This window comes from Pristis pectinata, chromosome 4, assembly GCF_009764475.1.
Source record: "Pristis pectinata isolate sPriPec2 chromosome 4, sPriPec2.1.pri, whole genome shotgun sequence".
In the NCBI taxonomy this organism is placed as follows: Eukaryota; Metazoa; Chordata; class Chondrichthyes; order Rhinopristiformes; family Pristidae; genus Pristis; species Pristis pectinata.
Window position 1 is genome coordinate 60,270,536 of NC_067408.1, and position 24,804 is coordinate 60,295,339.

Consider the following 24,804-nt stretch of genomic DNA (forward strand, 5'->3'; position numbering starts at 1 on the left):
GTACCCCTGGGTCCCTCTGTTCTACAACACTCTCTAGGGCCCTGCCATTGTCACTCCAGTCCTACAACAATAGGGTGACTACTTTCTGAACTGGCTTAACATTGTTTGACTCAAGACAATAGGGATGGGCGATAAATGAGACCTTGCCAGCTATGCTCAGAATCACAGAGAATTTTAATAGGACATGCCCAGAGATGGTTATTGCCAATCAACTGGCTGTGAGTTGAGAGCCTGTGGCTGTACGTGTCCGCACACAGCAACATCAGAGACTGAGTACTGACTGGCCCAATGCTTGTGCATGCAGATTTCTGACTGGCCTGTGAGAGCTTACACGGTGGGGGGGGGGGGGGGGGGAAGAATCAAAAAATCATGGAGCATATGTTCTGATACGTGATACCACCAAGTGGGCTTCATGGAAGTTCCATTGTCTGGTATTTAATAGATATACAAGAAAAAGCAAAATGAACTACACTTCCTACACTGCCCAGCAAAACTTCTTGGGTTTTGATATTTGGATTCAAAGCGTGTGTGGATATCAGATGGAAGCCAGACCAAGCAAGTGCTACTGCCTCACAACTCAGCAACCAGAGTTCGATCCTGAACTTGGGTGCTGTCAGGGTGTTCCTTATGGTAGAGGCCACTCAGCCCATCAAATCTATACTAACTCTCAAAGCAATTCCATCAGTCCCATTCCTCCACTTATTTCCCTGTAACCTATTCCCTTTCACAGCACAGTGACATAGCCAGTAGAGCCATTGCATTGCAGCACTGGAGACACAGGTTCAGTCCTGACCTTGGCTGCTGTCTGTGTGGAGTTTGCACGTTCTCCCTGTGACTGTGTGGGTCTCCCCCAGGTGCTTTGGTTTCCACCCACATCCCAAAGACATGCAGGTGGGTTAACTGGCTGCTGTAAATTGCCCCTTACTGTAGGTCAATGGCAAAAAGAAATCAAGGGGAGTTGACGGACATGAGTAAGAGAGAAGTTGTTGCAGGGGCACATGGAAATATGGAGATGGGGAATGGAACTAATGGATTGTTCCCCGAGGAGCCAGCATGAACTCAATGAGATGAATGGCCTTCTGTATTGTTATAAGCTGAACAAACAACCCATTGACCTTCCTTGCTTTGACTCACAGGGGGAATAATCAGCTGCAGTAATAAGAGCATTCTCCAGAATGGTAAAATGTTCAGTGATGGGAAAAGCCGTTGCTCAGAAGAATGGATGGGAGTTTTTTGTTATTTATTACCTTGGTCTCTCCAACATCACTTCGTCTGGTTCTTTTCATAATCTCTTCTATTCTCTACAAGAAAAGAACATTGTCAATAAAAGACATTTCTTTGTTCTCCTCTTTAAATGGAAACCGTCCTGTATCAGGAGCACGTTTCATCATCCCTTCCCACTAACCTTCTTCCTCTCCAGCCTCTCCTGTTCAATCTGCTGAATGGCCTGCTGCCGGATTTGTCGCTGCCGTTCAGCTGCTTCTCGAGCCTTGGTTTCAGCTTCTTCCCTCTGAAGACAGAGAAATACAGGAGATATCTATAAAAAAAGCCTCTTAAATTATAGCTATCTACATCCTGGCCTAATAAACAAAGCAAATTTCACGAAGAAAATATCTGAAGAAGAAATTCCAATTCTAATTGCCACTGGAAGTCCATCCAACACCTCCACATATCATGGAATACTTTTAATCCGAGCACTGAATACCTGTCTAAGTATGAGCCAGTAACCAGCCTTGAGATCTACCTTCCTGATCCTGTACTTTGTTCGTACTCAACAATATTTCACCACATCTCAAATATCTCATCATGTTGCATAAATATTACCACGGCAAAGAGACGAGATGATGCAGAGTTAGAACGATCTCCAGGGCTACAGAGCTAAATTTGGAGGCTAAATTGGCTTGTTATTAAGAAAGATTAGAAGTAATCCAATGGAGTTATTTAAAATGATAATAAGGATTTGAGAGCTGGGCTTTTAAGGAGTGAAATCAAAAATACTTTTCCATAGAAAGGCTCTATAGAAGCTGCAAAACAACAAGAGTTCCCAAGACTCTTGTAGAAAAGTGGGAAAATGGAACTGAGAAATACATCAGCCATAAGTGCTGGTGAAACAGGCTCAGCGGGCCGAATGGAGATGTTTCGGGTCGAAACCCTGCATCAGGACTCCAACATCCGCAGTCTCTTGTGTCTCTCAGATTGAATGGAAACACCAGAGACTGCAGATGCTGGAATCTGGAGCAACACACAAGACGCTGGAGGAACTCAGTGGGTCAGGCAGCATCTATGGAGGGAAATAGACAGTCGACATTTCTCCCCTATCTAGGGATATGGCAGTGGTTAAATTAGCAGACCAGTAACCCAAAGGGCTGGACTAACAATCCGGAGGCCAGGGTTCAAATCTCACCATGGCAGCTGCGGAATTTAAACTAACTTTGGTAGTTGAAACAGCAAGTAGTCATTAGTAATGATGAATAAAGGTTGTTCTGCTATAACATAACAGTTGCGTTCCTAAGAAACCTCACGTTATAGAAAATCGCATTATAAAAACAATTGTGTCAATGGGAAAAAAATGGGGTTAGGGGCTAAAGAGTTTCAGACTCACAACAACAAAGTTGTTTTCCCATAGGATTTTCAAAAATAAAGGTATTTTTAATAGTTATGTTTATTTTGTGACTGTAAGCTAAAAGTACTAAAGGCTGTATGTTACATACTTAAGTTTAATAGAGTATCATTGCACAACTGTCAATAGAAGCAATTGCTTGTCAGTTTCCAATGGCCTCCCTTGGTGAAACCGGCAGCCTGTTCTTAAGAGATGGTAGTGTCCGATTACTGCAGGGAGGTTACAGGGAAACAGATTTTGTCCGAAACCTTTCTTCCCTCCGTCCCCCCAAATCTCAGTTTAGTTTAATAATAATGCTCACATGGATGCCGAGGTGATGAGCACATATGGAAGATAAGGTGTGAGGTGATGCGATAGGATCTTTTGTTTCTCTTGATTTCCATTCACTCATTGGCAGGGCAGCACTTGATTGTCCTCTCTCACTGCTCTTGAAGAGTCTCCTTCTTGGCCTGAGGAGCTTTGTTTAAGATAAGTAATCCAGTGGAGTTATTTAAAATGATGTTGCCTGGGGGGGAAGGGGTGGATCATGCAGGAACTTTACCCAACAATAGGGGAAGCAAGTGTGATCAACTCATGACGATGTGTGTAAAAAAAAATCAGAGAATGCTGGAGACACTCAGCAGGTCAGGCAGTGTCTGTGGAGAAATAAGCTCTTCAACCTGAAACATTAACTCTGTTTTTCTCCCCACAGATGCTGCCTGACCTGCTGAGTGTTTCCAGCATTCTTTGATTTTGTTTCTGATTTCCAGCATCTGCAGTATTTCTTAGATTTTCATGATGGTATGTGATTGGCTAACTTGCAGTTGCTTGTATATCCAGATGGTTTCTCTTGAGTTTGCCTTCCTAATGATAGAGGTTCAGCTTTTTCAGGTCCTCTTGAATAATCTTCAACAAATTGTTGACATGGCTCTGGCTGAAAGTAAATAGTGAAGCCCCAGTGTGTTAGTGGTGTTCTGAGTGAATGTTTAGGATGGATCCCTGCTTAGTCGCAGATAGTGCAGTAGGCCAAGCAAATGGGGAGTAGTTCCTCACATCCAGCTCATGCCTTGCAGATGCTGACAATTCTGCAGAATAGCAAGTCCCAGTGTGCACTTGCAGCTGCTAATGTGAAGTACAGGACTGGGGAAAAGGAAGAGTAAATAGGCGGGGAAGGGGATGGGAAGAGATAGGAGGGGAGGGAAGAGATGGGGAGAAGGGCAGGGGATAGGTAGAAGGGGAAGGGAAGGGAAGAGTAGGGGTGGAGGGATGGGGAAAAGATAGAGGGAAAGAGATAGGAGGGGAAGGGAAGAAGTGGAGGGAAGATGAAGGGGAGAGGGAGGTAGGAAGGGAGGGAATGGGATAGGTAAGGAGGGAACAGGTAGAGGGAAAAGGGGAAGAGTAAGTAGGAAGTTGTTTGCCTCTTCTGGGAGATGGTATCTACCAGTCACGTGGTGCTGACAGCCTCCTTTTCTGAGTCGTGCTGAAGGCGAATCAAAGTGTGATTAAGCACGGCCTCTCAGCAAGTCCAAAGGGACCTCTCAACATAGCCTGCTGGTTTGATGTCCTCCTGCCCCCACCCCCACTCCCCCCACACACATTTTTTTTTAAGTAGAAGTTTATTTACATAACTTTCATCAGAATATTTACATAGTTCTCAAATTAAAACAGACCATCCTTGTCCAGGATGCACTCCAGCCCCTGTGGTACCACTGGTCCCGGAAGGCTCCAGGAGAACCAGTGAACACTGTGTGCTCCCTCTGCAGGGACACCCAGGCAGTGACACAATAGACGAGTGCTTTGTCTGAAGGACAACAGGAACGTGCAGCACACAGCAGGTGATGGCAAGGTCAGAATCCCTTTATGGACAGGTCTCTGTGGACTGCAGATTGCCCCAGGCAACAGAATGCCTGCTGTGCAATCCTAGTGGTGATCTCCACAACAAGGCAGGGATCCAACTGTTGATGGTCCAACTGAAGTCGGCAGCCAGAGATTCTGGGGGTTCAAACACTGGAGACAACCATTGCTCTGCCATGATGATTGAGATCTGATGGGTACAGTAGCTTACCCGAGCATGAAGAAGTGAGGAGATGAAGAAAGTTTGGCACCCCATCGAACACTCTAACAAACTACTACAGACGTACTGTTGAAAGTATCCTGACTGGTTGCATCATGGTCTGGTACAGCAATTCAAATATGTAGGAACACAAGAAGCTGCAGAGAGTTGTGGACTCAGCTCAATACATCACGGGCACATCCCTCCCCACCATCAGTATTATCTACATGAGACGCTGCCGCAAGGCGGCAACATCTGTCATCAAAGTCCCGCATCATGGTCTGGTACAGCAATTCAAATATGTAGGAACGCAAGAAGCTGCAGAGAGTTGTGGACTCAGCTCAATACATCACGGGCACATCCCTCCCCACCATCAGTATTATCTACATGAGACGCTGCCGCAAGGCGGCAACATCTGTCATCAAAGATCCCCACCATCCAGGCCATGCCATCTTTTTGCAGCTACTATTGGGCAGGAGGTACAGAAGCCTGAAGTCCCACACCGCCAGGTTCAAGAACAGCTACTTCTCTTCAACCATTTGGTTCTTGAATCAACCAGCACAACCCTAATCACTACAGTTTAGCAACACTATGGCCACTTGCACTAAAATGGACTTTGTTTTTTGTTCTAATTGTGTTCTTTCTTGTAAAAATAGTCTATAATTTATATTTATGCTTTTTCTTGTGAATGCTGCTTATCTGATTATATGTGCCTGTGATGAGTCATAGAGTCATACAACATGGAAACAGGTCCTTCGGCCCAACTGGTTCATGCTGACCAAGGTGCCCTATCCAAGCTAATACCATTTGCCATTACTTGGCCTATAACTTTCTAAATCTTTCCAATCTATGTACCTGTCCAATGTCTTTTAAAAGTTATTATTGTACCTGCCTCAAACACTTCCTCTGGAAGCTTATTCCACATGGATACCACCCTTTTTGTAAAAAAGTTGCCCCTCATGTTCATCTTGAATCTTTCCCCTCACCTTAAATCTATGTCCTCTAGTTCTTGATATTCCAACTCTGCAGAAAAGACTGAGTGAATTCACCCTATCTATGCCCCTCATGATTTTATACACCTCTATAAGATCACCTCTCATTCTCCTATGCTCTAAAGAATAAATTCCTAGCCTGTCCAGCCTCTCCCTATAACTCAGTCCCTCAAGTCCTGGCAGCATCCTTGTAAATCTTTTCTACACTCTTTCTAGTTTAAAAATATCTTTCCTATAGCAGGGCGACCAAAACCGAACACAGTACTCCAAGTGCGGCCTCGCCAGTGTCCTGTACAACCGCACACTATAACATCCCAACTTTTAAACTCGATGCCCTGATTGATAAAGGCAAGCGTGCCAAAAGCCTTCTTCACCACCCTGTCTACTTTCAGTGAACCATGTACCAAGGTTCCTCTTTTCTACAACACTCCTCAGGGCCCTGCCATTCACTGTGAAAATCCTACCTGAATTTGACTTCGTAAAATGCAACTTCTCTGAATTAAACTCCATTTGCCATTCCTTGGACCACTTACTCACTGATCAAGATCCCCCCTGTAATTTTTGATGACCTTCTCCACTATACCACCTACTTCAGTGTCATCTGCAAACTTACTAACCATGCCTTGTAAATTCTTATCCAAATTGTTGATACAGATGACAAACAACAATGGGCCCAGGACCCAACCCCTGAGGCACACCACTAGTCACAGGTCCCCGGTCTGAGAAACAACTTTCCACCATCACCCTCTGCTTTCTACCATAAAGCCAATTGTGTATCCAATTAGCCAGCTCTTCCAGATTCCATGCGATCTAACCTTCCATAGCAGCCTACCATGTGGAACCTTATCAAAGGCCTTACTGAAGCCCATATAAACCATGTCTACCCCCCTGCCCTCATCACCTCATCAAAAAACTCAGTTAAGTTCTTAAGACATGATCTCCCATGCACAAAGTCATGCTGACTACCCCTAATCAACCCCTGTCCTTCCAGATGTATGTAATATACCTTAACCTTCCAAATCCTCTCCAGTAACCTACCTACCACAGATGTTGTATTTACTGGCCTATAATTCCCAGGTTTTTCTTTGCTGGTCTGCAGGTCTTCTTAAATAAAGGCACCACATTTGCTACCACCAGTCTACCGGCACTTCACCCGTGGCTAACGACGATGCAAATATCTCAGCCAGGGCTCCTACAATTCCTTCTCTAGCCTCCCACAGTGTTCTTGGATAAACCCGGTCAGGCCCTAGAGATTTGTCTACCTTCATACCTTTTAAGACATCCAGCACCTCCTCTACTGTAATGCGGGATATCTCCAAGACCTCCCCATTTACTTTCCCTAGTTCCGAAGTCTTCATGTCCTTCTCCACGGTAAAAACAGAACTGATGCTGCTACAAGTAAATTTTTCATTTCACCTGTTCACACATGTACTTGTGCACATGACAATAAACTACACTTCGACTTCTGACTTTGACACACCACCCACCAAACCTTGGATACACCACACTGAGCACGTCCATACTCTGCTTGTGATTGCAATGCTGGGTTCATTTGGTTATGGGAATCCAACACCTTTCAGTGTCAGTTTTACCATTACCAGCTTTACATTTCCTTGTGTTGCTTAAATTCCATTTTGAAGTTTGATTGGTTTTGAACTTGCATTGTTATTCCAGTAACACAAACGCCACACTGTACATTTTAAAGCTTTTAGCTTTACAGGAGCTCCAGTGATAACTGTAATGGGGTTTCATGAGATTTTAGTCAGTTCATTTAAAATGCTGTCCATTACCATTCAGTGTCAGAAACAAGAGCAAGAATCAAAGAACTTTTCCAGTGCAAGAAAGGAACATCATCGAATCACTAACCTGCTGTTCCAATCTGGCCAGGAGCTCTTTCTCCTGCTGTTCCCTCAAGATTCTCTCCTCCTCTGCTCTTCTCTGGCATTCCAGTTCCTGCCGTCTTCGCTCTTCCTCGAGCTTGCGTGCCTCTTCTTCACGACGTGCCTTCTCTTCAGCCTCTTTTCTTTGCAACTCTTCCTTCAGTTTCCTTTAACAAGCACCAGATGTATTTAGATTTTTGCCCATATCCTAGCACGGATTAAAACCCATTCATCCATCACCCCTGAGCTGGGTGGGTTAGGGTAGGCTACAGTAAATACCCCCTGGGGACATCATTCAAAAATCACCATTTGCTCACAACACTTGGGTTCCTTCTCACCACCACCCCCCTTGTCTCCTCCACTCCAATCAACTGTTTCTCCACCACTGGATGAGCTGAATTATACATGGCAAGACCCTTCTTTTGGTCCCTTCCACAAACTCTGTAATTTGTTAAACTTTATACTTGGAATGCATATATTACTTGCAAAGAGTGTTCACTGCCCAATTCCTGAGGTGGTGATGGGTCAGCTGCTTGAAGTGAGGTTGATGGTAAACCACAGTACTGGTAGGGAGAGTGTTCCAGGACTTGGAACCAAGGACGATCAAGGACCAGAGACTTATTTTGTCAGCACAGGGAATGACTTGGTGAGAAACTTGCAGGTGGTGGTGCTTCACTACACCTGCAGCCTTGTCCTTCCAGTTTACAGTCAAAGGCGGCCAGGTGATTTGCAAATGGTACAGAGCAAGCACCAGAGTGGAAGCAGTGAATGTTTTCAAACCCCTCCGAAGTCTCGCCCCCTCCCCAGCTCTGTAATCAACACCCCTGCACTTGAGGGACCCACAGGTCTCAATTCTGGCCTCTTGACCTGCCCTGAATTTAACTGTTGTACCATTGTTGGTCTTTGAGCTCTGGAATTCACTCTGTCTGTCACTCTCTCCTCCTTTAAACTGATATATCTGACCAAGATTTTGATCATCAGTCCCAATATCTCCTCATGTGCTCTGGTGTCACATTTGATTAATCATACTTCCATGAAATACCTTGGGACATATTAATATGTTAAAGGTGCTGTACAATGCAATGTTTTTGTAGACTTCAGAAAGACAGAAGACAATAGATGAATAAGCTTGCAATGCCTGAATGCCAGCTAGCATTAAAGTAGCACGCTCACTACCTTTCAGCTTCCTCCTGCTCTCGCCGCTCCTGCTCCTCTATCTCCTTCTGCAGACGTGCAAGTCTTCGTCTTTCTGCAAGAAGCTTGGCTGCTTCCTCAGGATTAGTTGTTCCTGCCATGGTCTTAGTGCTGGATGTGTCTGGAAGAGAAGTACAAGTCAGTCAAACATGCCATAATACTGCATGTAGATCAGGACAAAGAAAGTCCAGAGCAGAAAGGGTGCAAAGTCGCCTCCAAACTGGGTGAAAATAAAATAGGCAGGTCACAGTGGATTGCTTCAAATTGTTATGTTAATTTACTATTGTCACATATACTGAGGTAGAGTGAAAAACTTTGTTTTGCATGCTGTCCCTACAGATCAGTTCATTACAACAGTGCATTGAGGTCATACAAGGGAAAACAATAACAGAATGCAGAATAAAACTGTTACAGTTCCAGAGAAGGTGCAGTGCAGGTGGACAGTAAGGTGCAAGGCCATAACGAGGTAGATTGTGAGGTCAAGAGTCCATCTTATTGTACTAGGGGACTGTTCTGTAGTCTTATAAACAATGGGACAGAAACTGTCCTTGAGCCTGGTGGTACGTGCTTTCAGGCTTTTGTATCTTCTGCCCAATGGTAGCGGGGAGAAGAGAGGATGTCTGGGGTGGGTGGGGCCTTTGATTATGTTGGCTGTTTTACCAAGGCACCAAGAAGTGTAGATGGATTCCATGGAGGGAAGGCTGGTTTTCATGATGGACTGGGCTGTGTCCACAGCTCTCAACAGTTTCTTGTGGTCTTGGGCAGAGCAGTTGCCATACCAAGTTGTGATGCATCTGGATAGGATGATTTAGAAATGTAGCTAAATATCACTGATATTACAAGAACAAAATGTTGTACAGGTTGAAACTGAAGTACAAGATGCTATAAACACACTGTACGTCAGACAGGTTTACTGACCCAGGTTCAATCCTGACCTCAGGTGTTGTCTGTGTGGAGTTTGCACATACTCACTGTAACCAAGTGGGTTTCCCCTGGGTGCTCTGGTTTCCTCCCACATCCCAAAGACATGCAGGTTGGTAGTTTAATTGCCTGCTGTGGATTGCCACTGGTGTGTAGGTGAGTGGTAGAATCTGGGGGAAGTTGATGGGAATGTGAGAGAGAATAAGTTTATAAGGAAATAATTGCAGGAGTGGGCTGATGTGATTGCTCTGAGAGCCAGCAAAGGTTTGTTGGGCCAAAAGTCCCCTGCTATGTTGCAAGAAATATATGAGATATAAATGATATGAAAAACTGAGTGCCTTATCAGGCCAATTAAGAGTCGATGAAAAGTCATCCACAAGGCTTTGGGATCGGAATCATGTGTAAGGTAGACTGGGCAATGGCAGCAGGTTCCCTGCCCTCAGTAAATCAGTTGCATCTTTAAGAGGCTGGACTCAGTGTCAATTTTATTGATGCCAGTCTTTGAAATTAAATCCACATAACTCACGTGGTGGCTTTGGTACCTCTCAGCTTGACTCTTCCAATACAAAGCCTCCCTCATACTGCCCTCTGCTACCTATCCACTAAGTTGCACCAGATTCCCATCACCCTTGGAAGTTTACTGACCTACCAGTCATACAGCACAGAAACAGGCCATTCGGCCCAACTGGTCCATGCTGACCATGGTGCCTACCGAAACTAGTCCCATTTGTCCGTGTTTGGCCCATATCCCTCTAAACCTTTCCATGCACCTATCCAAATGTTTTTTAAATGTAGTAATTGTACCCGCCTCTACCACTTCCTCTGTCAGTTCGTTCCATATACTTACCACCCTCTGTGTGATAAACATTCCCCTCTCACCTTAAATCTATGCCTTTAGTTTTATACTCCCCTACCCTGGGAAAAAGAATTACATTGCTTCCCACTTAAGCAATGCCTGGATTTAAGCATTTTCATCCTTGTTTTCAAATCCCTGTGTGATTTGGCTCTTTGTAATCTTCTCCAGCATGACAACCCTCTGAGAAATGTGCAGCTCTCTAATTCTGGCCTCTGCTCAATCCTGACTGTAATCAGTCTGCCACTGGTGGCCATACCTTCAGCTACTGAGTCCAGCACTCCCTCCCCAGCTCCCTCATCTCCTTTAAGCTACTACAGGTTTTTGGTCATCTGCCCTCACCTAATGTTGCTCATGTTGCACTTGTTTGATATCATTCCTGTGAGGAGCCTCTGGATGTTTTTGCTCCATTAAAGGCACCACATACTGTACGTGAAATTTGTTCTGGTCGCCCAATTACAGGAAGGATGTGGAGGCTTTGGAAAGGGTACAGAAGAGGTTCATCAGGATGCTGCCTGGATTAGAGGGCATGAAGTATAAGAAGAGGTTGGACAAACAGCAGCATGAGAGGCTGAGGGGGGACCTGATATAAGTTTATAAAATTAGGAGGGGCATAGATCGGGTAGACAGTTAGAATCTTTTTTCCAGGGTAGAAATGTCAAGTACTAAAGGACATGCATCTAAGGTGAGAGGGGGAAAGTTTAAAGATGTGTGGGGCAGGGTTTTTTTTATATATACACACAGAGAGTAGTGGGCACCTGAAACAGGCTGCCAGGGGTGGTGGCGGAAGCAGATACGATAGTGGTGTTCAAGAGGCTGTTAGATAGACACATGAATATGCAGGGAATGGAGGGATATGGATCATGTGCAGGCAGAAGGGATGGAGTTTAATTCGGCATTCTGTTCATGCAGACACTGTGGGACAAAGGCCTTTTTCCTGCGCTGTACGTTTGTTGTGTTCTATTGATGTTAAACTCCAAACCAGAAAGTGTTCTAGTAGGTTTAAATTCACACATAGATACAAACTTGTGTTCTTGCTGGACAGTGACTGCTCTGCTAATTCAGCTAGAAACGATGCTAACCTTTTAGTGTTTTAAAGTCCGTACTATTTCAAACCAGCAGAACAAATACTGCAAGGCCATCTGAAGTGCCTTCAAATTTGAAAAGTAGCACTGAACAACATGGTGATGGGGTAGTGGTTACAGCACCAGACACCTGGAGTAACGATCCAGAGAGCCGGGTTCAAATCCCACAGCAGTAGCTGTGGAATTTAAAGTTTAGTTAACACAACAGCATTTTAAAAAGGGACACCTGAGTCATGAGTAATGATGACCAGAAACGACTGGATTGTCACAAAAACCCCATCTGGTTCACTGATGTCCTTCAGAGGAAGAAATCTACCTCCCTTACCCAGTTTCTACTCACCCACTCTCTGTCTCTCTCCACTGTCCACAACAATGTGATTGACTCTTATCAACTGCCCCTGAATGGCCCAGCATGGCACTCATTTCAAGGCCATTTGGGGATGGGCAATAAATGCTGGCCCAGAGCATGAACAAATGATGAAGAAATAATAATTTTACCTGCTCCAGTCCTACAACTTCCCAAGAGCTCTGCTTCTCCTTCCTTTTCATTATTTGCATCACCACCATTGGCCATGCATTCAGCTGCCTATGCCCTCAGCTTTGATAATCTCCTTCCTAAACTCCCATCTCTTTCTAACAGTCAAAAGCTTACGTCCTCGTCAGGCCTGTCCTTATTTCTGATCCTTTTGTCTGAAGGCTCTTGGGGATGTTTCACTGCATTAAAGGTGCCATACAAATGCAGGTAGTTGTACTTGCCTTCACCCACAGCTGCCTTCTTCCTCTCGTGCTCTTTGACTGGAGTTGTCGCAGCTGGAGGCTCACCCTCAGCTTGCTCCGTCTCCTCTGATTTCTGCCGAGCTACCTCCCCCTTCTCTCTGCTCTTCTTCCCACTCTCTGCAATACTGTTGGAAGACAGCCGCCTTCTCATGGGAGAGGACTTCCCACTGGAGGTTGGAGATGGCGGGAACTCTTTGGAAGAGCTGGGAGACTGAGTCCGAACCTTTGAACTCGTCCTGCAGAAAGCAAAGTAAAAACTCTTCAGCAGTATTAAACCTTTGCACACACTTAATACATATGCAACAAATTGCTGGACAAACTACTCTACCTAGTGTCCATTACCCATTCACAGGATCCCAGTATAGCTGGCAAGACCAGCATTTATAAACATCACAAAGAAAAAATACTGGGATTACTGGAAATCTGTAAGTACTGTATATCAATGGTACCTTAGCAGTCACATTGATGGAAAATGCTGTAAAATTCTTTGCCGCAATTTTAATCTGTATATATTTATGCTGTGGCTGTCAGGTGATCACACTCTCACTTGTGAATCAACCAAACCCAGGGTCTCCACTTCAGTACAGTGTGGAAGGACTCTGAGAAGCCGCCTTTCAAACGAAGGGCTGGTGATCTCCAATCTGACATCCTTCCATCTACAAGTTTACAGAAGACATCACCGCAGTGGGCCAGATCTCAAACAACAACGAGACAGAGTACAAGGACATAGAGAGCCTCGTGGCATGGTGTCAATACAACAACCTTTCCCTCAATGTCAGCAAAACAAAACAGCTGCTCATTTGCTGCAGGAAGCAGGGTGGAGTACACGCCCCTGTCTGTATCAATGGTGCTGAGGTGGAGATGGTTGAAAGCTTCAAGTTCCCAGATGTAAATATCACCAACAATTTGTCCTGGTCCAACCATGTAGACACTACGGCCAAGAAAGCTCACCAGCGCCTCTACTTCCTCAGAAGGCTAAGTAACTTCAGCGTGTCCCCTTTCAGCCTCACCAATTTTTACCAATGCACCATAGAAAGCATCCTATCTGAATACATCACGGCTTGGTACAGCAACTGCTCTGCCCAAGACCACAAGAAACTGCAGAGAGTTGTGAACACAGCCCAGTCATCACGAAAACAAGCTTCCCCTCCATTGAGATACAAAAGCTTGAGAACACGTACCACTGGGCTCAAAGACAGCTTCTATCCCACTGTCATCAGACTCTTGAACAGACTCTTATATGATAAAGATGAACTCTTGATCTCCCAGTCTACCTCGCCGTGGCCTTTGCACTTTATTTGTCTACCTGCAGTGCACTTTATGTTCAGCTGGGAATTACATGGTAACGCTATTGCCATGGGTAAGCAGGATGAGGTTGGGTCACCACTGCCCAGGATGTAGGGAATGGAAGGCTTGCCTCCTCTCCATGGTACTGGCTGGAGAGGGATTTGAACCACTTCCGCCTCTGACCAAGGTGTGTAAAGGTTACCACCGAGCTGAACAACACCTTGATTTTGATCCAACTTACTTCACTGCAGGTGACGATGACCTTTTGGACATGTTCGCTGGAGACTGGGATCTTCTGAACGTGGATGTCACACTGGATCCCACACCAGATGGGTGCTTCTTTTCCTTCTTCGCTTTCTCAGTCTAGAAGAAACAATTTTTATTTTGCTTCAAAATCTTAAATGACTTCAAACAACAAGCATTAGAAAAAGTATAAAAATCTGCAGATCCTGGAAATCTGAAATGCTGGGGATACTCTACAGCTCAGGCTAAGTCTGTGGAAAGAATTAAGCATCTGATGGTCATTGGCCCGAAACATTAGCTCTGCTTCTCCATGACTGACATGGGCCCTCCAAAGACTTTGTCTGAGCTGTTGAGTATCCCTAACATTTCAGATTTCCAGCATCTGCAGTTTTTTAATGCTTTATTTCCAAAGTTTTTTGCTTCTTTGTTACAAAAAAAAGTTTAACACATGCACAGAGTAATCATTAATGAAAATTCCAAATTCAAAAGCAGCATTGAAACATACTGTAGATTCCAGCATCGGCTCATTGTGAAAAACCAACCTTGTGGACTGTATTCATAAATAGCTTTGAATGTGGCGCAGGATCTGCCTGGAATTATTATCTCCTACAGAGCAGTTTCCAGTTTTGCCATCATTGATGTATTCAGTTGTGTTAATGCAGGAGGATTAGACTCAAGAGGACCAGTGACCAGCTGGGGATTTGATTAGTGCTTTGTGGAAGAATCAATGTACTAACAGCAATTAAGCTGCAGACGTATGTTATGTCATTGAATACACTCCAGAATCCTGAGGGGATCTTCAAACTTTACCTCCGCTGCCAATAAACTGACTTCCACACAAGATGCAATTATCAGAACAAGTATCCTAACTCAATCTTCCATTCTGGAATTGTTTCTGTGGTTGGAGGGTAGCAAATGTTGACCCCACTATTAGAACATAGAACACTACAGCACAGTACAGGTCTTTCAGCTTACAATATTGTGCTGACATTTTAACCTGCACTAAGATCTATCTAACCCTTCCCTCCCACATAGCCCCCTATTTTTCTATCATTCATGTGTCTATCTAAGATTCTCTTGAATGTCCCTAAGGTATCTGCCCACACAACCTCTGCCGGCAGTGCGTTCCACGCACCCACCACTCTCTGTGTAAAAAACTTACACCCGACATCCCCCTTATACCTTCCTCCAATCACCTTAAAATTATGTCCCCTTGTGTCAGCCATTGTCACCCTGGGAAAAAGTCTCTGACTGTCCACTCCATCTACACCTCTTATTATCTTGTGGACCTCTATCAAGTCACCTCTCATCCTCCTTCTCTTCAAAGAGAAAAGCCCTAGCTCACTCAACCTATCCTCATAAGACATGCTGTCCAATCCAGGCAACATCCTGGTAAATCTCCTCTGCACCCCCTCTAAAGCTTCCATTTCCTTCCTATAATGAGGCGACCAGAACTGAACACAATACTCCAAGTGTGGTCTGACCAGAGTTCTGTAGAGCTGCAACATTACCTGGCAGCTCTTGAACTCAATACCCTGGCTGATGAAGGCCAGAAGTTGTGGTCCATATTGGCACCAATGACATAGGTAGGAAGGGGGATGAGGTCCTGAAGAGTGAGTTCAGGGAACTAGGCAGAAAATTGAGGAACAGGACCTCAAGGGTAGCAATCTCGGGATTGCTGCCAGTGCCACGTGATAGTGAAGGTAGGAATAGAAGGAGGTGGCAGATAAATGTGTGGCTGAGAAGTTGGTGCAGGAGGGAGGGTTTTAGATTTCTGGATCATTGGGATCTCTTCTCGGGAAGGTGGGACCTGTACAGAGAGGACGGGTTACACCTGAACCAGAAGGGGGCCAATATCCTTGCGGCGAGATTTGCTAAGGTGGTACAGGAGGGTTTAAACTAGTTTGTGAGGGGGAAGGGAACCGGAGAAGTAGGTCAGAGGAAGAAGGGAATGGGGAAAAGTTAGATCAAACAGGTAGAGAGGCTTTGAGGAAGGAGAAGCAGAATACAGGCTGTAAAAGTAGTAAGGTAGATGGACTGAAGTGTGTTTACTTAAATGCAAGAAGTGTCAGGAATAAGGGGGATGAACTGAGGGCTTGGATAAGTATGGGGGACTATGATATTGTGGCTATTACTGAGACGTGGCTGACGTCAGGAGAGGAGTGGATATTGAATATTCCTGGTTTTCGATGTTTTAAGAGGGATAGGGAAGGGGGGAGAAGAGGTGGAGGGGTGGCGATACTGGTCAGGGACACTGTTACGGCTGTGAAAAAGATGGATGTTGTAGAAGGATCATCTCTAGAGTCCGTATGGGTGGAGTTAAGGAACAAGAAAGGAGCAGTTACTCTACTAGGAGTATTCTATAGGCCCCCCGGTAGCAGTAGAGATATAGAGGAGCAGATTGGCAGGCAGTGTTTGGAGAGAAGCAGAAATAACAGGGTTGTTATAATGGGAGACTTCAACTTCCCAAATATAGACTGGAACCTGCTTAGTGCCAAAGGTTTAGATGGGACAGAATTTGTTAAATGTGTCCAGGAGGGATTCCTGACGCAGTATGTTGACGGGCCGACTAGAGGGAATGCCATGTTAGATCTAGTTTTAGGAAATGAACCGGGACAGGTGAAGGATCTATTGGTGGGTGAGCATTTGGGAGACAGTGACCATTGCTCCATAACCTTTAAAACTGTCATGGACAGGGACAGGTGCAGAGAGGACAAGAGGTTTTTCAATTGGGGAAAGGCTAAGTACGAGGCTATAAGGAGAGAACTTGGGAGTGTAAATTGGGATGTCCTTTTTGAAGGAAAATGTACCATGGAGATGTGGTCGATATTCAGGGATCTTATGCAGGATGTTAGGGATAAATATGTCCCGGTGAGGCAGAGAAGGAATGGCGTGGTGAAGGAACCGTGGGTGACGAGAGAGGTGGAACGACTTGTTAGGGAGAAGAAGGTAACATATGTGAGGTATAAGCAGCAAGGTTCAGACAGGGCCCGTGAGGAATATAAGGTAGCGAGGAAGGAACTTAAGAAAGGGCTGAGGAGAGCTAGAAGGTGACATGAAAAAGCTTTGGCTAGTAGGGTTAAGGAAAATCCCAAGGCCTTTTTCAAGTACGTGAAGGGTAGGAGGATGGTTAGGGTGAAGGTAGGTCTGATTAAGGACAAAGGTGGGAGAATTTGCCTGGAGGCGGCGGAAGTGGGACAAGTTCTGAATGAGTACTTCTCTTCGGTATTCACCAGGGAGAGGGGTCTTGATGATGCGGAAGGGAGTGCTGGTAGGGGTAATGTTCTCGAGGTTGTTGATATCAAGAGAGAGGATGTGTTAAAGTTGTTAAATAATATTAAGACAGATAAATCTCCGGGGCCTGACGGGATTTTCCCCAGGCTGCTTCGAGAGGCTAGGGAGGAGATTGCTGAACCGCTGGTAAGGATCTTTGAGTCCTCGTTGTCTACGGGGGTGGTGCCGGAGGATTGGAGGATTGCGAATGTGGTCCCCTTGTTCAAAAAAGGTAATAGGGATAGGCCAGGGAATTATAGACCAGTGAGTCTCACGTCTGTGGTGGGTAAGCTGTTAGAAAGGATTCTAAGGGATAGGATTTATGAACACCTAGAGAATCATGGACTGATTAGGGACAGCCAGCATGGCTTTGTGAAGGGAAGATCTTGCCTCACAAGCCTGATAGAGTTCTTTGAGGAGGTGACCAGGAAGATTGATGAGGGCAGTGTGGTGGATGTGGTTTACATGGATTTTAGTAAGGCATTTGATAAGGTTCCTCATGGTAGGCTTCTTCAGAAGGTCAGAGGCCGAGGGATCCAAGGAAGCTTGGCTGTGTGGATTAGGAATTGGCTTGCATGTAGAAAGCAGAGGGTTGTGGTGGAAGGAGTGCCCTCGGATTGGAAGGCAGTGACTAGTGGTGTCCCGCAGGGATCGGTTCTGGGACCTCTACTTTTTGTGATATTTATAGATGACTTAGATGAGGGGGTGGAGGGCTGGGTTAGTAAGTTTGCGGACCACACTAAGATAGGCGGTGTTGTGGATAGTGTGGAGGGCTGTCGGAGCTTACAGAGGGATATTGATAGGATGCAGAGCTGGGCTGACAAGTGGCAGATGGAGTTCAATCCGGAGAAGTGTGAGGTGGTACACTTTGGAAGGACAAACTCCAGGGCAGAGTACAGGGTAAACGGCAAGGTACTTGGCAGTGTGGAGGAGCAGAGGGATCTGGGGGTTCATATTCACAGTTCGTTGAAAGTTGCCTCACAGGTGGAAAGAGCAGTTAAGAAGGCCAATGGGATGTTGGCTTTCATAAGTCGCGGGATTGAGTTTAAGAGCCGCGAGGTTATGATGCAGCTTTACAAAACTCTAGTTAGGCCACATTTAGAGTACTGTGTTCAGTTCTGGTTGCCTCATTATAGGAAGGATGTGGAGGCATTGGAGAGGGTGCAGAGGAGATTTACCAGGATGCTGCCTGGATTGGAGGGTATTGAATATGAGGAGAGGCTTAAGGTGCTAGGGCTTTATTCACTGGAAAGGAGGAGGATGAGAGGAGACATGATAGAGGTATATAAAATATTGAGAGGAATAGATAGAGTAGACAGTCAGCGCCTCCTTCCCAGGGCACCAATGCTCAAGACGAGAGGTCATGGCTTTAAGGTTATGGGTGGGAGGTTCAGGGGAGATGTCAGAGGGAGGTTTTTCACCCAGAGAGTGGTTGGTGCATGGAATGCACTGCCTGGGGTGGTGGTGGAGGCAGATACATTGAACAGGTTCAAGAGCTTGTTGGATAGGCATATGGAGGAACGTGAGATAGAGGGATATGCGGGAGGAAGGGGTTAGGTAGTGTGAGGGTGGTCTGATGGACGGCACGACACGGTGGGCCGAAGGGCCTGTTTTGTGCTGTATGGTTCTATGGTACTCCGTACGCCTTCTTAACAACCCTATGGACCTGCGTGGCAACCTTGATGGATCTATGTACATGGACCCCAAGATCCCACTGTTCCTCCACACTGCTAAGAGTCCTGCCATTAACCTTGTATTCTGCCTTCAAATTCAATCTTGCAAAGTGTATCACTTCACATTTATCCAGGTTGAACTCCATCTGCCACTTCTCAGCCCAGCTCTGCATTCTATCAATATCCTGTTGTAATCTATAGCAACCTTCTACACTATCCACAACACCACCAACATTTGTTCCTTCCACATCCTCATCCAAGTCATTTATAAAAATCACAAAGAGCAGGGGTCCCAGAACAGATCCATGCGGAACACCACTGGTCACCAACCTCCAGGCAGAATATACTCCATCTACCACCACCTTGTCTTCTATGAGAGAGCCAATTCTGAATCCACACAGCCAAGTTTCCCTGGATCCCACAGGTCTAACTAATTGGCTTGGCTTCTCACTAGTTAACTTTTCGTTTTTGCAAACTGATTATCAGTGCAAAAAAACCCTCTCTACCTAACGTTCTGTTATTAACATGTATAATTAAGACTGATTTTATTCTCCTTCTCTCACATAGTGATTCCCAAGCTATTGAAAAATAACATCCAAATTTACCCTCCACAATTTTTTAAATTATCCTGTTTTTCAAAATTATTTGATGGACAGCTACTAAACTGAAGAAACTGGGACTAAAGACGAAACAGAACTTCCTGGGAAATAAGATAAAGTTCACACTTATCTATCACTAAGGACCCACAGCATCCGGGACATGCCCCCTTCTCACTACTACCATCAAGGAGGCGGTACAGGAGCCTGAAGACCCACACTCAACAACTTAGGAACATCTTCTTCCCCTCTGCAATCAGATTTCTGAACGGTCCATGAACCCATGAACACTACCTTGCTACTCCTTTTTTGCACTATTTATTTATTTTGTAATATATAGTAATTTTATGTCTTTGCACTGTACTGCTACCACAAAACAACAAATTTCACATCAAGTAAGTCAAATAAACCTGATTCTGATTCTCAATATGTGATGTTCTTTTAGTTTATTATAGTCAAAGATCTGAATCAGAAATATCCTGTCCAAATTCAAGTAGACTAAACCATCAGCAAACAGGTTAAATGAGGTATTGTAATATACCAAAGACAGTGTAATTCTGAAAATGTATTTTGATATTTGATGCTTAGACTCTACCTTTGTAAATTAGAAATCACAGTTACTGAGAAGAATTTTGTGCATTTCATGGGAATCCATTGGTCAGATTATGCAGAGTGACATTCACCAAGGAGAAATTTATTATAAAGATGGAAAATTATAATTGGAAAATGTCGGCAGAAATCATCAAATGGAAAAAGGTATTGGAACAGGAAATTTGTGATTGGATGTGTGTACAGATTTTGATAATATAAAAGATGCATATTAAAATTGTGAATTGTTGATATGGAAACCCACATTACAACACTGATGTGCAAAAGGAAATAAAGCCCTCCAGAATGACTTGTTTGGCATATTCTGCAAATATTGTGGATCAGAAATGCTGCAGATGCTGGAACTTTGAAATAAAAATAGAAAATGCTGGAAATACTCAATAGGTCTGCAGCCCAACAGAATGCAGCCAACTCGCTGGGCATTTCCAGGCATTTTCTGTTTTTATAACTGCTAATATTACACTTCAATCAGGGCTAATTTTCTTTACATAAAGTTACTTGACACAGGTGATCTTATTAAAAACAATAATTGAAATTACATTCATTTGCAAAGCAAAGCCTTTCATTGGGCGTTCTTGAAATCAGAGCAAATTGGAAAACCAGACTGAAGCTTGACAGTCAATTATTACCACAGAGGTTAGAAGCCAGCAGCAAAGTACAGGAAGAAGCAGTAAAGGATAGGAAAGGAAGGACATGGAAATTACTTCACACTGGTGACTTGCTTTGCTTTTCAGTTCACCACAGAAAGTAACTTCTGTCATGCAGAATTTCTGTAATTGTTGAAGTATTCACTGGCCAAGCACGGTGGTACAATAACCTCCCTCAGATAACTATCCGGATTCTTTGTGATTTACTGTAGCATTGAGAAAAATGCTGTGGGGCAGGGATTGTTTCATGGAAACTTTTTTTTTAAACTGAAAATTGTTGGTATATTTTGTAAAAAATGCAAAAACAAGGGAGATATAATTGATATCACGGGGAGATGGGACTGGGAGATCAATATTACCAGAAGCCTGCCCAAGCTGTGCAATGCTGCCACCATGCAAGGATCCATTTTAATGTTGTGTAATGACAAGAGCACTGGAGGATTCAGTAGTGCTGAGGAAGAATGTGCTTGACACTTCAGCTGCACATATAGAATTGGTCATTGGAAGGAATTGCATTTAGGAAAGAAGTCTTAAAGCTGCCCTGTTGGTTTCTTAGTTCTTCAGACTGACCTGATTCCTTATTTTATTGATTCTATTCTTTCTTTTCTCAGTACTTTGGAGGGGAAAACTGAAGATGGTGCTCAGCAAGCAAGCTGGGCCTGTACTTACTCTTACACCAAACACACCAGAACTACTGTCTGGGGTTCACAGAGTTACAGAGTAATACAGCACAGATAAAGGCCCTTTGGCCCAACCAGTCCATGCCGACCATGGTGCCCACCCAGCTAGTCACAGATTCCTGTGATTGGCCCATATCCCACTAAGCCCCGCCCCTGCATGTACCTATCAAAGTGCTTCTGAAATGATACTATTGTTCCTGCCTCAACCACTTCCTCTGTCACACGTGCAGCATCTGTGTCCTGGAATATTGAGCTGGCAATCTTGCCCTTCTCTCAGCCATGTTTCTGTTATGGCTGTAATATCCCAGTCCTCAGAGCCAATCCATGCTCTGAGTTCACCTACCTTACCTGGTAAATCTTGTGCATTGAAATAAATGCAGTTTAAGTGGGTATTCCTTTCCCTCCCTGACTATCCTAATTACTAAACTTGCTCTCGCTGGCTACTGCTTTATCCCACAACTTGCTCCTGCTCAGAGTCTCACCCCACTGCCAATCTAGTTTAAACTCTCCCCTGTAGCATTAGCAAATTTCCCTGCAAGGATATTGGTCCCTCTCCGGTTCAAGTGCAACATGTCCCTCTTGTAGAGGTCGCTTCTACCCTGGAAGAGATCCCAATGGTCCAAGAACCTGGATCCCCGCACCCTGCACTAGCTTCTCCCCCACAAATTCATCTGGCCTCCCCAGCATGTGGCGCTGGGAGTAATCCGGAGATCACCATCCGCGAGGTTCTGCTTCTTAACTTCTTATGTAACTCCCTCCACTCATCCTGCAGAACCTCTCCCTTGTTCTACCCATGTTATTTGTACCAACATGTACAATGACCTCCGGCTGTTCGCCCTCCCCCTCAAGAATTTTCTGCAGCTGCTTAGAGACATCCTTGACTTTGGCACCCGGGAGGCAACACACCATCCTGATGTCTCTTCTGCGGCCATAGAATCTCCTGTCTGTCCCCCTCACTATCACTATTTCCGTGTCTGACTGCACCCTTTCCCTCTGATCCTCAGAGCTGGTTACAGTGCCAGAGACCTGACTACTGCTGCTAGCCCCTGAAAGAACCTCCCACCCAACACTATCCAAAGAGGTATACCTGTTAGTGAGGGGAATGGCCACACTGAACCCCTGCACTGACTGCCTACTGCCTTTACTTTTCCTGGTAGTCACCATTTATTCAAAGCCTGTATCTTGGCGGGGGCGGGGGGGGGGGGGGGTGGCCACCTCAGTAAACGTCTCACCTATGATGCTTTCAGCTTCCCAGATGATCCTGAGTACATCCAATTCCCCAATTCCAGCTCCAGTTCCTTGACCCTGGTCTGTCAGGAGCATGCAGCTGGGTGCACTTCCCACAGATGTACTCATCAGGGAGACTGTGAATTTCCCTGACTTCCCACAGGAACATTCCACTGCCCTGACTGTCATCCTGAATCAAGTACTAAGGATCAACAGCAAAATAAAACCTTACCTGTTCTTAGCTGTGCCTCCTCACCGAAGCCTTGTTAAAGATCTGCTCTCAGTCCCAACAGCTGTGCCACTTACTCAGCCTCTTCATACATAGAACAGTACAGCACAATACAGGCCTTTCAGCCCACAATGAAGCCTCTGGAGCCAAAGCCTCAGCTCCCCACTCCTACACTGGTCCACTCTCACAATAGCTGCTCTGCTGTGCTAATTAGACAATCAACTATTAACTAACAATTAGCAAACTTGCCTCTTTTAAACTCCTGTAAAGTGAAACTCAGAAGAAAGCCAAGACTGACCTCCTTTAAACTCTCCCGCTCTTGGTTCCTGATGGATAAGGACCCTGGTTGCAGGCATTTTCATCAGAGGAAGAGAAATAATCAACTGTTGGATCAAACCTGACCTCCATCACAGAAGCAGATAAAATCACTGTTGCTGGTTCCAAGCTCGCTCACAGCAGATCAGTTCAACTATCAGTGGACAGATGTCTCAGGCAGGTCACCAATGTACAGCTGCTAGAAATCCTTTCCTTCGGGAAACAGTTGGCAGGACAAAGGTACAACAATCCTGGTGACAGAAGCTTTGTTCTCTAGTGGATAGAATGCTGTCTATGGTGCTTCCAGAAACTTGCATTTGGGAAGGGATCATTATCGAACATATTTGGGCAGTGCTTTCAACCTCTGGATTGATCAGTGGGTGCATTAAAGCCTAGCCAAGGGCTCCAATTCACCAAGTTTGTTCAAGGTCAACAAGAAGATGGTCATCAGGAATTGCAGCGGGATCTTCATCAGCTGGATAAGTGGGCTGAGGAATGGAAAACGGAGTTTAATTCTGATAAGTGCAAGGTGTTGCATTTTGGGAAGACAAATGAGGGTAGGACATTCACAGTGAAAGGTAGGGCCCAGGGGAGTGTTGTAGAACAGACAGAACTACGAGTAAAAGTACACGGTGCCCTGAAAGTGGAATCGTGGGTAGACAGGGTGGTGAAGAAGGCTTTTGGTACGCTGGCCTTCATTGATCAGGGCATTGAGTACAGCGGTTGGGACATTATGTTGCAGTTGTACAAGACACTGGTGAGGCCACATTTGGAATATTGTGTTCAGTTTTGGTCATCCTGCTGTAGGAAAAATGCCATTAAGCTGGAAAGACTACAGAGGAGATTTACAAGGATGTTGCCAGGACTTAATGGACTGGGCTATGGAGAGAGGTTGAGCAGGCTGGGACTTTATTCACTGGAGCATAGGAAAATGAGGGGTGATCTTATGGAGGTGTATAAAATCATGAGGGGCACAGATAGGGTGAATGCGCACAGTCTGTTTCCCAGGGTTGAGGAATCAAGAACTAGAGAGCATAGATTTAAGGAGAGAGGGGAGAGATTTACTAGGAACCTGAGGTGGTGGGTATATGGAACAAGCTGCCAGAGGAAGTGGTTGAGGCAGGTACATTAACAACATTTAAAAGACATTTAGACCAATATGTGGATAGGAAAGGTTTAGAGGGATATGGACCAAACACCAGGCAAGTGGGACAAGCTTAGATGGGAATCTTGGTCAACATGGACCAGTTGGGCTGAAGGGCCTGTTTCCATATTGTATGACTCTATAACTCTAACCTCAAACACATTTCTTTTTTCATACCAATGCTACAGGTCACCGGGAAGAAGAAAATAGGTAGTACCACTGAAAAAACAACAAGATGCTGGAGGAACTCAGCAGGCCAGGCAGCATCTGTGGAGAAAAGCAGGCAGTAAACGTTTCGGGTTGGGACCCTTCTTCAGGACTGAAGATAGGAAAAGGGGAAGCCCAATATATAGGGGGGAGAAACAGAGCAGTGATAGGTGGACAAAAGAGGGGAGGCAGGGTGGGCACAAGGTGGTGATAAGTAGATGCAGGTAAAAAATAGTGATAGGCAGGTGTAGGGAGGAGGGGAGAGCAGATCCACCGGGGGATGGGTCAAAGGTAAGGAGGCAGGCGGCATGGGGAGAGGG

General features: G+C 45.1%; 1 protein-coding gene across 4 annotated transcripts in view; it reads right to left on the bottom strand.

Moving 5' to 3' along the window:
• The window catches only part of LOC127569989 (MAP7 domain-containing protein 2-like), a 96,389-nt gene that overhangs the window by 26,901 nt on the left and 44,684 nt on the right, over nt 1-24,804 (bottom strand). For all 4 annotated transcript variants that reach the window (XM_052015131.1, XM_052015130.1, XM_052015129.1 and 1 more), the window contains 6 exons: nt 13,883-14,004; nt 12,334-12,590; nt 8,701-8,839; nt 7,511-7,691; nt 1,406-1,510; nt 1,248-1,301 (listed from right to left, as the gene is read on the bottom strand). In XM_052015131.1, the coding sequence (XP_051871091.1) occupies nt 1,248-1,301; nt 1,406-1,510; nt 7,511-7,691; nt 8,701-8,839; nt 12,334-12,590; nt 13,883-14,004 (858 nt within the window). The remainder of the gene's footprint in view (nt 1-1,247; nt 1,302-1,405; nt 1,511-7,510; nt 7,692-8,700; nt 8,840-12,333; nt 12,591-13,882; nt 14,005-24,804) is intronic.